General features: G+C 52.8%; 1 protein-coding gene across 1 annotated transcript; it reads left to right on the top strand.

The window, feature by feature from the left end:
• Positions 1-441: 441 nt before the first annotated feature.
• Positions 442-10,149, top strand: LOC307069984 (apoptotic chromatin condensation inducer in the nucleus-like). The gene is made up of 11 exons (XM_079728608.1): positions 442-591; positions 4,033-4,075; positions 4,979-5,112; positions 5,207-5,359; positions 6,345-6,486; positions 6,822-6,967; positions 7,353-7,460; positions 7,601-7,708; positions 7,942-8,266; positions 8,378-8,478; positions 9,203-10,149. The coding sequence occupies exons 1-11, from the start codon at positions 472-474 to the stop codon at positions 9,527-9,529; spliced, it is 1,707 nt and encodes a 568-aa protein (XP_079584734.1). The 5' UTR covers positions 442-471; the 3' UTR covers positions 9,530-10,149.
• Positions 10,150-11,272: the final 1,123 nt, after the last annotated feature.

Genomic DNA, 11,272 nt, shown 5'->3' with positions numbered 1-11,272 from the left:
TTTAAGCAATCGGGCTTCCCTTACTTTCTCACGCAGTTTGGTTAAATAAAGGTGTCTGGGCCCAGGTCTAGGGAGGCCATGGGGTTGTGGGCAAATCACAGTTACTTTTGAGGGACTTTGCAGAGAGGGATGTTTCTCCTCTTCATATAGGGGTACTCTGGTGAATTACCTAAGAACATTGGAGCCCTGACCCCACACATCACAGCTTTATCCCATCTGGGCAGTGAGTGAATGTGGTTGCTGTGATCTGTGCTCTTTCCCCTAGGAAAACCGTTTCCTGGTTTTCCTGGGGGGACAAGGTCTCTAGTCTGATCTAAAAAGCAGCCCTCCCAAATCCCACCCAAGTGATGAGGCATGGGGGTTTCCTTGACCCAAAATCTAACGTCTTGCTCTCTCTTCCCCTTGGTTCTTTCCTGCCCTTCCCTCCCAACCTCTCCCCATACTGACAGTGAGGAGAAGGAGGAAGTGACCATGGACACAAGTGAAAACAGACCTGAAAATGAGGTTCCAGAGCCCCCCATGCCTATTGCAGACCAAGTCAGCAATGATGACCGCCCAGAGGGCAGTGCTGAGGAGGAGGAGAAGAAAGAGGTAAATATCCAAGCCACCTGCTGGGGTGGGTGGGCAGGAGTGGACCTGGGGGAAAGAATAGAGCACTCTGGTGATCCCTCGTACACAGTGGGATAGCTTAAAGAAGGGACTAGGCAAAGACTTGGATCAGGATAGGGCCAAGGGAGAATTCGCTGGTTTAGCAAGGGAGACCCCTTGTGATGGGAACAGGGCTCCTTTATTTGCCTTGCCTTGTTGGGGAAGTAGTGCAGGTGGGGAAGTTTGTAACCAGCGGGAAAGTCAGTTAATGGCCCTTTAAGACCCAGGCTCAGCTTTACCGGCTACCTTTTCTAGCTTCTCCCTGTTGTAACCCCTCTAGCTTTCCCTCCTTTTTAAAAGTGTGTTGGCGATCAGCGCCATCTAGTGGGCCATGGTGGTTCTCAGCTGACCACCATGCTGAGGAATTTTTGTTCCTCATCTGCCCCCTAGTGGTCTCACTGCAGAGACGTAGCTACTTAGAAGCCAGCCCCTGGGGTCATCCCAAAGGCCCCTTCCCCATTTTTGTGACCTCTTTACTTACTTTTTTGGCATATATCTTATCTTGTGTCCTGAACCCAATTCAGGGGGCTCCCCCCATCAGAGCCAGCGAAGTCTTCTTGGCTCTTAAAGTAATTAGAGCAAGAATTAGCTGGGTTTGGGAGTAGGGTAATAGGGTGGGAGGGACTGTTGTGTGTGTAGCCTTTCTTTGGTGTGTGTTGCGGGGGTGGGGGCCGGTGAACGTGATTTGATGTGCAGAATATTATTTATTACAAGGTCCTTCTTCCCCGTAAAACTTTGTCCAAGTACCTCATGTACGGTAATCCGCCCGTAAAATATAACCCTGCCCAACTGGCCAATCGCTGATGCCGCCTCTTCCTCTGGACCCACCCGCTGCTCCTGAGCTGCCCAGTCAGCCGAGTCTGCTATCCAGGTGTCTTGGCCAGAGGGGGGCATGTGTATGGGATCCTGTGATGGGCCCCCTTTTGCCTCCCTGCCTTGCTTACATCAGGGGGCCAAGAAGAGCACTGTTCTGGAGAGACTTGTATTGAGAAAGCAAAAAGCATTTGGAAAGGGGTGGACTTGCATCATCTCCCTCTTTGGGACACCCCAAGAAGAGCTTGTGTCAGTGCTGGGGCGCCTGCCCACACGCCCTTGCCCTTTTGAGGACTCTGGGTTGCCTTATTTGCTACAGACTGTTGGGATCCCCATCTAGGGCACCAAGACCTCCTAAAGAGTCAATGTTTGTGATCACAGTGCCATGCTGTAAAATACTGAGTGGGGCTCTCGGCTTAAGCTGTGACGACTAGGAACCCTGCAGAGAAGTCTAGGGTCTGAGCCCAGAGATTTAAGGCTGATGACAGCCCAGCCATGTATCACCACTTGCTCATCAGATGGACTTTCCTTTGGTCCCTGTTGTCCATGGTGAAGGGCAGCATATGTTGGTTGCTCCAACTTCTCCTCCATCCCTGGAGGCAGGGGCTCATCCACCCACCTGACTGGAACCGCTGTCTCAGCTGGAGTCCCTGAGGAGATGCCACACACCACTCGGAAGAAAAGTATTCTGACCTTGCTGCTGAATGTGTGCCAGGTCCTGGGGCTACCCACCTACTACCCCCAGGCTGCCTTCAACAGAGGCTCCATGATCCCACTCGGTGAGAGGACCCCCTCCCCAGTTACAGGCAGAGGAGAAAGGGACTCTGGAGTCATCACCTGGATTCCAAGTATCGGGTGGTGGTGTTGCTGCAGCTTGCCACTGATGGACATAGGGTCCTGCCTCTCACGATAAAAGGCCAGGACCATTTCTGCTACTTACAGGCCATCTCATCAGGGACTGCAAGATGATGCCCCTACAGGGCTGGGACTGATGTCTCTGCCCCCTTTCCCCCTGTACCCCTCGCTGAGCCTGGCCACCACCAGTTGAACTGTCTGACATCATGGAAACTGGGCAGCGTCCCCCCACACGTTTCCCTCCCGCCCCCCCTGCGCCCCTGGGAGGACTCTGGCAGTGCCGTGCTGACCACCACGCCGTGCGCCCACCTTTTTTGCCAACCCAACCCCCCACCAATTGCACAGCGCCTAGCAGGGAGGGCTCATTCTGATTGGACCGGCGGTTGACTAGATACAGTACACAGTGAGGTGCGATTGGCTGAACTGAAGATCCCAGGTGTGAGATGGTACCTGGAACATTTGTCATATTCCTAGTTTATTTTCCTCTTTATTTTCTTCTTTCTCCTCTTTTTTTAATCTTTTATTTTAATTTTTTTCTTTATCTTTTTTTCTGATTTCTTTATTGGATTTGTTTATTTATTTGGTTCATGTTTTTCCTGTTTTAATTAAGACTTTTTTTTTTTCTCACTAACTTACCCATCGAGAGCGGCCTGGCTAGGGGTCAGGCTGGCCCTTAACGGAGACCAAGGAGACTTGGTTAGACGACACAAACGGGGCTGGGGGGTGGATGGGGAAAAGGGATTTCATCAAGAGGGTTCCTGCCCTACCCTTTAGAAGGGTGGTAGGTCTTAGTTTTTCCAGAAATAAGCACTTAAATCTAAAATGCTCTATTCCCTTTTTTGCTCTCTCTTCCTCTTTTTGCTCTGTCCACAGTCTTTCTCCCACTGAGTGTTTGGGGCAGAAACTTGCTCAAAAGCAAGTTTGGAAGTTTTTGGTCCTTGGCAGAGCCCCTAAGGCATAAGCCCTGTTTGGAGAAGAAACAGAAAGGCTCTGCTAGAGCCCTGTACAGTGGTCAGAAAGTCTGAAACTCCCTAGGGACTGTCTGCCCTGCATAAAAACTTGTCTTTACCAAAGACACCTTTCAATTCTTTCTGCTGGCAGTTGGCTCAGGAGGCTCATCTCCAGTGAGTCTGGTGCTGCCGTTTTCCACAGTGTGGTGGGCGTCCGGGCAGTCTTAACAGCCTGCTGTCCAAGCTACTCAGAGCCGATGTCAGGCTGGGCATTGAGAAGAAGAGAAGGGTTATGCTGTCAAAAGTCCCATCCCAAAGTTGGTTTTCCTTGTTTCCTCGTGTTTTCCTCGAGTTAGCAAGGAAGACCTTAGAAGGACTAGATGACCCAGCTCTGGACATAGCTTGTTGGGCTTGGCATCCTCTCGACCAGTAGAGACAGTGGAAGAGGGCATGACCAATGCTTTTAAAGGGCTGGGAGGCTACTGAAATTCTTCCAGCTTATTTCTGGTTAAGCTAATACATAGGTGTGGTATGGACTAGATGACTTTTCCCTGCTGTGATGTTTGGTTTTATTTTTTTCTCTAACTTGCATTGATTCTGCTTCGTTTTTGCCGTTTGCCGCTTCTGTTTTGGTCTCTGTCTGTCTCTGTGTCTCTCTCTCTCTGTGTCTTTGGAGCCTATGCTAAGACTGCCCCATCTAACCTCTTTCCCCCCTCTCTGTGGGGTGTGTCTCTTTCTCTTTTTTCCCCTTTTCTTCTCTATACAGAGCTCGCTGCCCAAATCATTCAAGAGGAAGATCTCCGTTGTCTGTAAGTCTAGCCCCAAATCCCTGATACAGGTCTGGAATACCATAAAAATCAGAGTTGATAGAGAAGTAGATTCCCATTCTCTGTCAGCGGCATTCTTGCGTCACCCCCTGCCATCCCACCACCTCCACCCAGCAAATCTACATCTTTCTGGCGTAGGTAGTGTTTCATTTTAAAATTCAGAACTTCACAAACAATCCTTGTTATTTTTCCCCAGTCACACTTCTTTCTTAACCCTAATGAGATACACCGTGAGATGTCTTACCATTTCTTACCTAGTCCTCCTGCTTTTATTATTTCAGATGTCTGAACTCTCAGAGTGAGGAGTGGGTTTGAGGGATTCCTATAAAATGCTTACCAGTTTATGCTTTATTCTAAGAGAGCATCTGAGAAAATGAGAGTGCCCACACCTCAAACAGTAACATCTTTAACATTTTCCCAATGAGGAACTCCAAGTTGACAAAAGTGTAATAGGTCTTTATGACTTAAATATATCAATCTGTAGTGTGAAAATAACCTAAAGCATGACCAGGTCACATCATGATCTAAAATTAAATTAACTTGGATTTTAGTATCACGTAGTCTTGTTTTTCTCATTCCCATGTCGTCCTCAATCTGTCTTCCCCAGTACGTTAGACTTTTCTACCACTAAAAGTTTAAATTGCTTACCAGCCTAGTTAGCTCTCCCTTGTTGCCTTCAGAGATCAGTAGTTTTCATCTTTCAGGAAGTGGCTCCAGGCCTTTTATTGTTTACTCTGAAGCATGGTTTCCCAAGTCCCCAAATATGGTTTCCTTAAGTTAACCTTTTTCTAAAATTCCATTCGAAGGCTCTCTGTGGGTGTTGTGGTGTGAACCAGCAGAGGGCCTGAGAGCATCTAACTGTGGGGTCCTATTTCTTGGGGACAGCAGCTACCAAGGGGGTGCCAGCTGGAAACAGTGACACAGAGGGGGGCCAGCCTAGTCGGAAGCGGCGTTGGGGAGCCAGCACAGCCACCACACAGAAGAAACCCTCCATCAGTATCACCACCGAATCACTCAAGGTGAGGTGGGAGGGGCCGGGGAAGGGAGGATGAGACATGACGTGGGAGTAGACATGGGCCCAGTGTAACGGGGTGGGGGGTATCTGTGTCCCAGAGCCTCATCCCCGACATCAAACCCCTGGCGGGGCAGGAGGCTGTTGTGGATCTTCATGCTGACGACTCCCGAATCTCTGAGGATGAGACAGAGCGTAATGGTGACGATGGGACCCATGACAAGGGGCTGAAAATATGCCGGACCGTCACTCAGGTAAGGCTCCTGCACCCCACTTTGGGGGAGGGGACCATGGATGCAGAGTGGGCAACTGAGTGAGGAGCTAAGGCAGAGTCCTAGAAGGGAAGTCTGCCATCTGTGCAGAGGGTTGTGTTAGTTGGCCCTTGTAGGGTAGGGGTCAGCAGGCTACCAGATCTAACCTGTAGCCTGTAATAAAGTTCTGTAAGAACACAGCCACCCCAGTTCATTTACTCTTTTTTTCGTTTGTTTATTTTTGGCTGCGTTGGGTCTTCGTTGTGGTACGCGGGCTTCTTTCTCATTGCGGCAGCTTCTCTTGCTGCAGAGCACGGGCTCTAGGCGCACGGGCTTCAGTAGTTGTGGCACATGGGCTCAGTAGTTGGGGCGCACGGGCTTAGTTGCTCTGCGGCTGTGGGATCCCCCAGACCAGGGCTCGAACACGTGTCCCCGGCATTGGCAGGCGGATTCTTAACCACTGCGCCGCCAGGGAAGCCCAGTTCATTTACTCTTGTCTCTGGCTGCTTAAGTGCTATAATATCAGAGTTGAGTAATGCAACCATATGGCCCACAGAGTCTAAAATGTTTAATATCTTGCCCTCTACAGAAAAAATTTGCCAATTCCTGCCTTAGTTTTCCTCATGGCAGAGTTGAGGCACTACAAATCCCAGGATCTGGTGGAGGTGAACCTAATAATGAAATCTCCTCCCTAGTGGAAGAAGCATGTTAGGTTGACTTACCACCATCTCTCCCCGAGAAACCAGAAACTGAAAAGAATGTACCTGTTTGGTGTTTAAGAATCCCTCTGTAGGGACTTCCCTGGTGGTCCAGTGGCTAAGACTCCACACTCCCAATGCAGGGGGCGTGGGTTTGATCCCTGGTCAGGGAACTAGATCCCACATGCCGCAACTAAGACCCGGGACAGCCAAATAAATAAATAATAAATAAATAAATTTAAAAAAAAAAAAAAGAAGAGGAATCCGTCTGTTTTCTGATAACCTTACAGGTGGTGCCTTCCGAGGGCCAGGAGAATGGGCAGAGGGAAGAGGAGGAAGAAGAGAAGGAGCCTGAAGCAGAAGCCCCTGTACCTCCCCAGGTCTCAGTAGAGGTGGCTTTGCCCCCACCTGTGGAGCATGAAGTAAAGAAAGGTAGGTGCAGCATTATGAGTGAAACATGCGGCCCCCTGAATTCCCAGAGCACTTTATTTGGACCTCTTTTAAAGCATTTAATGTTTTCTGCCTTGTGTTCTAGTATTTTACACGTGTCTTCTCCTAATTATCAAGCTGCTTGAGGGCTAGGTTTGATTCTGTTTAATTTTTGCATCTCCATAATGAGATCAGCCTGGACCGTACGTTGCACAGTGCAGGTGCTCAGACATTTAGATGGAACAGTGACTACTGGTAGGGAATTTTAAAGTCCTGCTGGAGGTGAAAGAGCCAGCATTGCTCCCTGCTGAAAGTCATTCTTGTGCTCTATTTGATAGTGACTTTAGGAGATACCTTAACTCGACGTTCCATTAGCCAGCAGAAGTCGGGAGTTTCCATTACAATTGATGACCCAGTCCGGACTGCTCAAGTGCCCTCCCCACCCCGGGGCAAGATCAGTAACATCGTCCACATCTCCAATTTGGTAAGTCATTTTTTTCCCACAGTGCAGCTTGGTTTAGAGTCTGAGCTTTGGACTCATGTTTCTTAGGTTCAACTCCTGGATCTGCTGGTTACTCACTCATTGAGTGAGTTATTTAACCTCACAACCTGTCTCATCTGAAAAATGGGGAGAAAAAAGTATCACCCTGCAGGGTTGTCTTGAGAATTTGTAGAGAGCCTGGCCCATGATGTCTCAGACAGTGTTACCACTCTTCTCACATTCCTGATGGAGGGTTCCTAACCTCTCTGGCCTCACCCAGACTTGGAAGCTGTACTCCTGTGACAGTGGTGTGGGAAATCTTCAGACTAGTTACATGAGTATAGTTCTTGCCTTCTTTAAGACCCTGAAATTTCATTTTCATTGGCAGGTTCGTCCCTTCACTTTAGGCCAACTGAAGGAATTGTTGGGACGTACAGGAACTCTGGTAGAAGAGGCTTTCTGGATTGACAAGATCAAATCTCACTGCTTTGTAACGGTGAGGGGAAGAAGCTGATTCTCTAGGTTTTGGCCTGTATTTCCTTTTGTGACCATCGTGGGCAGATTTGAGGGCATTGTGGCAAGTGGGAAGGGTTGAAGGCCTGTTATGACCCTCTGCCCTCTCCCTCCCTCTGTCAGTACTCGACAGTAGAGGAAGCAGTTGCCACCCGCACAGCTCTACATGGGGTCAAATGGCCCCAGTCCAACCCCAAATTCCTCTGTGCTGACTATGCTGAGCAAGATGAGGTAAGAAACCAAGGGAAAGGAAGGAGGCGGGTAGGGGCAGGGGAGGCTGTTATCCGCTAGATTCCAGCTGAGATCCCGGCCAAACCTGCAGTCACTGAGATTCCTTTTCCCTCCTCTTCGGTTCCTTTAGTTGAACCATGGGGCTCCAAAGTCTGTTCACTGGGACCTGGGCTCCTTCGGTGGGAGTGATGTCATCTTCATCCTGACTATCCTTGTCCCTCCTCTACCCGCAGCTGGATTATCACCGAGGCCTCTTGGTGGACCGTCCCTCTGAAACTAAGACAGAGGAGCAGGGGGTACCACGGCCGCTGCACCCCCCGCCCCCGCCCCCAGCCCAGCCACCACAGCACCCCAGGGCAGAGCAGCGGGAGCAGGAGCGGGCGGTGCGGGAACAGTGGGCAGAGCGGGAACGGGAGATGGAGCGGCGGGAGCGAACGCGATCAGAGCGTGAATGGGATCGGGACAAAGTTCGAGAAGGGCCCCGTTCCCGATCACGGTCCCGTGACCGCCGCCGCAAGGAACGCGCAAAGTCTAAAGAAAAGAAGAGTGAGAAAAAAGGTACTTAGCTATGGGGGGCACACATACTCAGTAGTAGGTGGGAAAGGGACCCAGATGGGACGGGGCACAGAGTCATATGCATCAAGTCTGACTCACTTTCTTCCACCTCAGAGAAAGCTCAGGAGGAACCACCTGCCAAGCTGCTGGACGACCTTTTCCGTAAGACCAAGGCAGCTCCCTGCATCTATTGGCTCCCACTGACTGACAGCCAGGTGAGCGCATGCCTTCCTGCCTTGAGGGGCACTCTCAAGCTCAGGAGGACCCACCTGCCAAGCTGCATCAAGGCTTGGGAGTGAGCAAGGGGAGAGTCATGTGACTGCGAGAGTGACTAGGCCCAGGTATTGGCTTAGAATAATAAGGCAGAAGCTAAGCATCACAGAAAGAGGCAGTTTTAAGACCCAGTTGATTGAGTGGGCCATAGAGAAGCCAGACCCAAAAGGATAGAGGTAGACACAAGATCAGAACTCTGTGTCCCAGGAAGCTGGTGGTGCCAGCCGTGCTTCTTGGAAGTTCATTTTAGTTAGCTGAGAAATCTGTATTTAATAAACTCAGCCGTTTCTCTTTCTAATTTCTAGGGGTTTTAGCTTTTTAAATCTATGTTTCTTTGTGATGGGCCTTTTGGGAATTGTAGGCTTATGCTACTCCACTAGAGAGAATAGAGATTTGTTCACATCTAGTTAGCTTAGGAAATACCAGAGGCCAGGCATGGATGGTGCCACTACCTGTCGTGGGCATAAAAGATGAAGACTGGGAGGAGGGCTTGGGGCTCTGAGACGAGGACAGATGTGACTGCTGAGGCCCTCCCCCTTCCTGCATAACAACAAGGCTGACAGTGGTCCCGAGCTAAGAGTACAGGGTCCAGGTGCAGGGAGACCAGGTGAGACTCATGTGAGCAGGGCTGAGGTACCTGTTCTCTGCCTTCCCTGCCTGCTACAGATTGTTCAGAAGGAGGCAGAGCGTGCTGAACGGGCCAAGGAGCGGGAGAAGCGGCGAAAGGAGCAAGAAGAAGAAGAGCAGAAGGAGCGGGAGAAGGAGGCGGAGCGGGAACGGACCCGACAGCTGGAGCGAGAGAAGCGGCGAGAGCACAGCCGGGAGAGGGACAGGGAGAGAGAGAGGGACAGGGAGCGGGACAGGGGAGATCGAGATCGGGAGAGGGACAGGGACCGGGAACGAGGCAGGGAGAGGGACCGCAGAGACACCAAGCGCCACAGCAGGAGCCGGAGTCGGAGCACGCCTGTGCGGGACCGGGGTGGGCGCCGCTAGCCGCTAGCCGCTAACCGGGAGAACACTAGGGAGAGCTGCAGGCATCGGCCACCCTGCCCCAGGGGGGGTTCAAGGCCACAGAGGGATAGGTACAATCTCCACCACCCTGGAACCAGGGGTCTTTCATACCATTTGCCCAGTGCTGAAGTCTGGCTGCCACCTGTCCCCACATACCAAATGGAGCAGTGGGCATCTTCCCACCCTACCCCCGTAATCTGTCTCTTGGGACTTAGCCCTCTCCTCCCTCTCATTTCCCATTAAGTCTGTGAGAGGGAGGAGCTATGTTAGGGAGGGAGGTGGTTGGCCCAGAGCTGGGGAACAGCCAGGAGCCCCAAACCTCTCTCTCGTTTTTCCTCCATCTTGCTCACCACCTCCTTTGGTACTTGCACCCCCCTTTCGGGAACAGCCGGGGCCAGGACTGGGTCACCTATGAGCTGAATCAGCATCTCCTCCTGAGTCCCAGGGCCCCTGCAGTTCCCAGTCTCTTTGGTCCTGCAGCCCATGCCTCCTGCCCACCGGTTCCACTTTATATCCACCTTTTCCTTTTGTTCAATTTTTATTTTTATTTTTTTTATTATTAAATGATGTGGTCTATGGAAAATAATAAAAATCTGACTTAGTTTTAACTAGTGTGATTGAGTGGCTTTCCTTGGGCAGGGCCTGGGTGAGAGCCATGTTGAAGGGGAGGCTGCAGCATGCAGTGCAGCCAGCATTGCTTGCATTCCATACACTTAGGCTGCTGCTTCCTGGAGCAGGGACTTCCCACCCTCCCTCCATCCCTGCCTCGGCTCTGGCCACACACAGCTGTGGATCTTCCTCGCTGGAGGGCCCAGGGGAGGACGCCCTGGGAAGAGGGGTGTCCTGGTGCTGTGCTAGAGGCATTTGGTCACCTGCTCACCACCTTCAAGGTGCCGCCCATAACTGCCACCAGGGGGCGGCAGCCGCTCGCTCAGTAGGCTCCTGTAAATGAGCTTCCCAAAAAGGCTCCGTGCCCTCCCGCCGACGTCGCCTCGGTCCCTGACCTGTTTGTTCCCTGGGCCCAGACCGCGGACTCCCTGGACCTTTCTGCTGTGCTTAAGGCCCCCAGCCGGCCCGCTACCCTTCCCTGCACAGGTTCCCAAAGTGCCGCCGCCTCATGGCCGGGGTCCACAGCAGCCCCCAAGGCTGGTCCGGCGGCGGCGAGCCGGGCCTCCGCAGTGGGCTCCAGATTCCCCTGCTCACCGTGCGCTCGCCCTTCGCCCAGCTGCGGGGGGCGTGCGGGCCGCTTCGCGCTCCCGGGTGCGCCTTCTCCGCTAGCTCTTCGGAAACGGCCTGGCGCCGTGGCCTGGAAGCCCTCCCGCCCGAGTGGCCCTCCAGGCGTTGCGGGCCCGGCCCGCGAGGGGCACTGCATCTGTATGCGCCCGGCAGAGCCGAGGGGGCGGGCAGCAGGCACCGCCCCCGCCCCCCGCTGCGCGGCCAGGGCTGGCCGGGGAGGGTCGGAGGCTGGGCCCTCCCGCGCGGCGCGGAGGCGCCTTGCTCCTCCGCAGGCGGAGCCTCCTTCCCCCGCCCCCTCCGTCTCGCTCCCTTGTTCTAGCCGGGGCTGCTCAGACCTGCAGCGGAGCCGCTGCGCCCGCTCCGATCGGCTGGGGGCTGCGCCCCCGGGACCCGGCGACGGGGGCGGGTGGGGGCGCTCCCCACCGGGCTGGGCCCCTTGGCACTGCCAGGTAAGGGCGCCTGCCCTGGAGCCCGCGGTTGGGAATCCTC

The sequence above is a fragment of the Hyperoodon ampullatus genome (genome assembly GCF_949752795.1).
Source record: "Hyperoodon ampullatus genome assembly, contig: scaffold_695, whole genome shotgun sequence".
NCBI lineage: Eukaryota > Metazoa > Chordata > Mammalia > Artiodactyla > Ziphiidae > Hyperoodon > Hyperoodon ampullatus.
The sequence above is the reverse complement of the archived record's forward strand: the minus strand, read 5'-3'. Positions and strand labels throughout refer to the sequence as shown.

What these genes read in the sequence shown, in the direction of transcription:
- LOC307069984 (XM_079728608.1), top strand. Translation starts at nt 472, where the DNA reads ATGGACACAAGTGAAAACAGACCTGAAAATGAGGTTCCAGAGCCCCCC. An exon ending in GAGGAAGATCTCCGTTGTCT is followed by an intron (nt 4,076 to 4,978) that starts GTAAGTCTAGCC and finishes TCTTGGGGACAG; the next exon opens with CAGCTACCAAGGGGGTGCCA. An exon ending in ACTATGCTGAGCAAGATGAG is followed by an intron (nt 7,709 to 7,941) that starts GTAAGAAACCAA and finishes CTCTACCCGCAG; the next exon opens with CTGGATTATCACCGAGGCCT.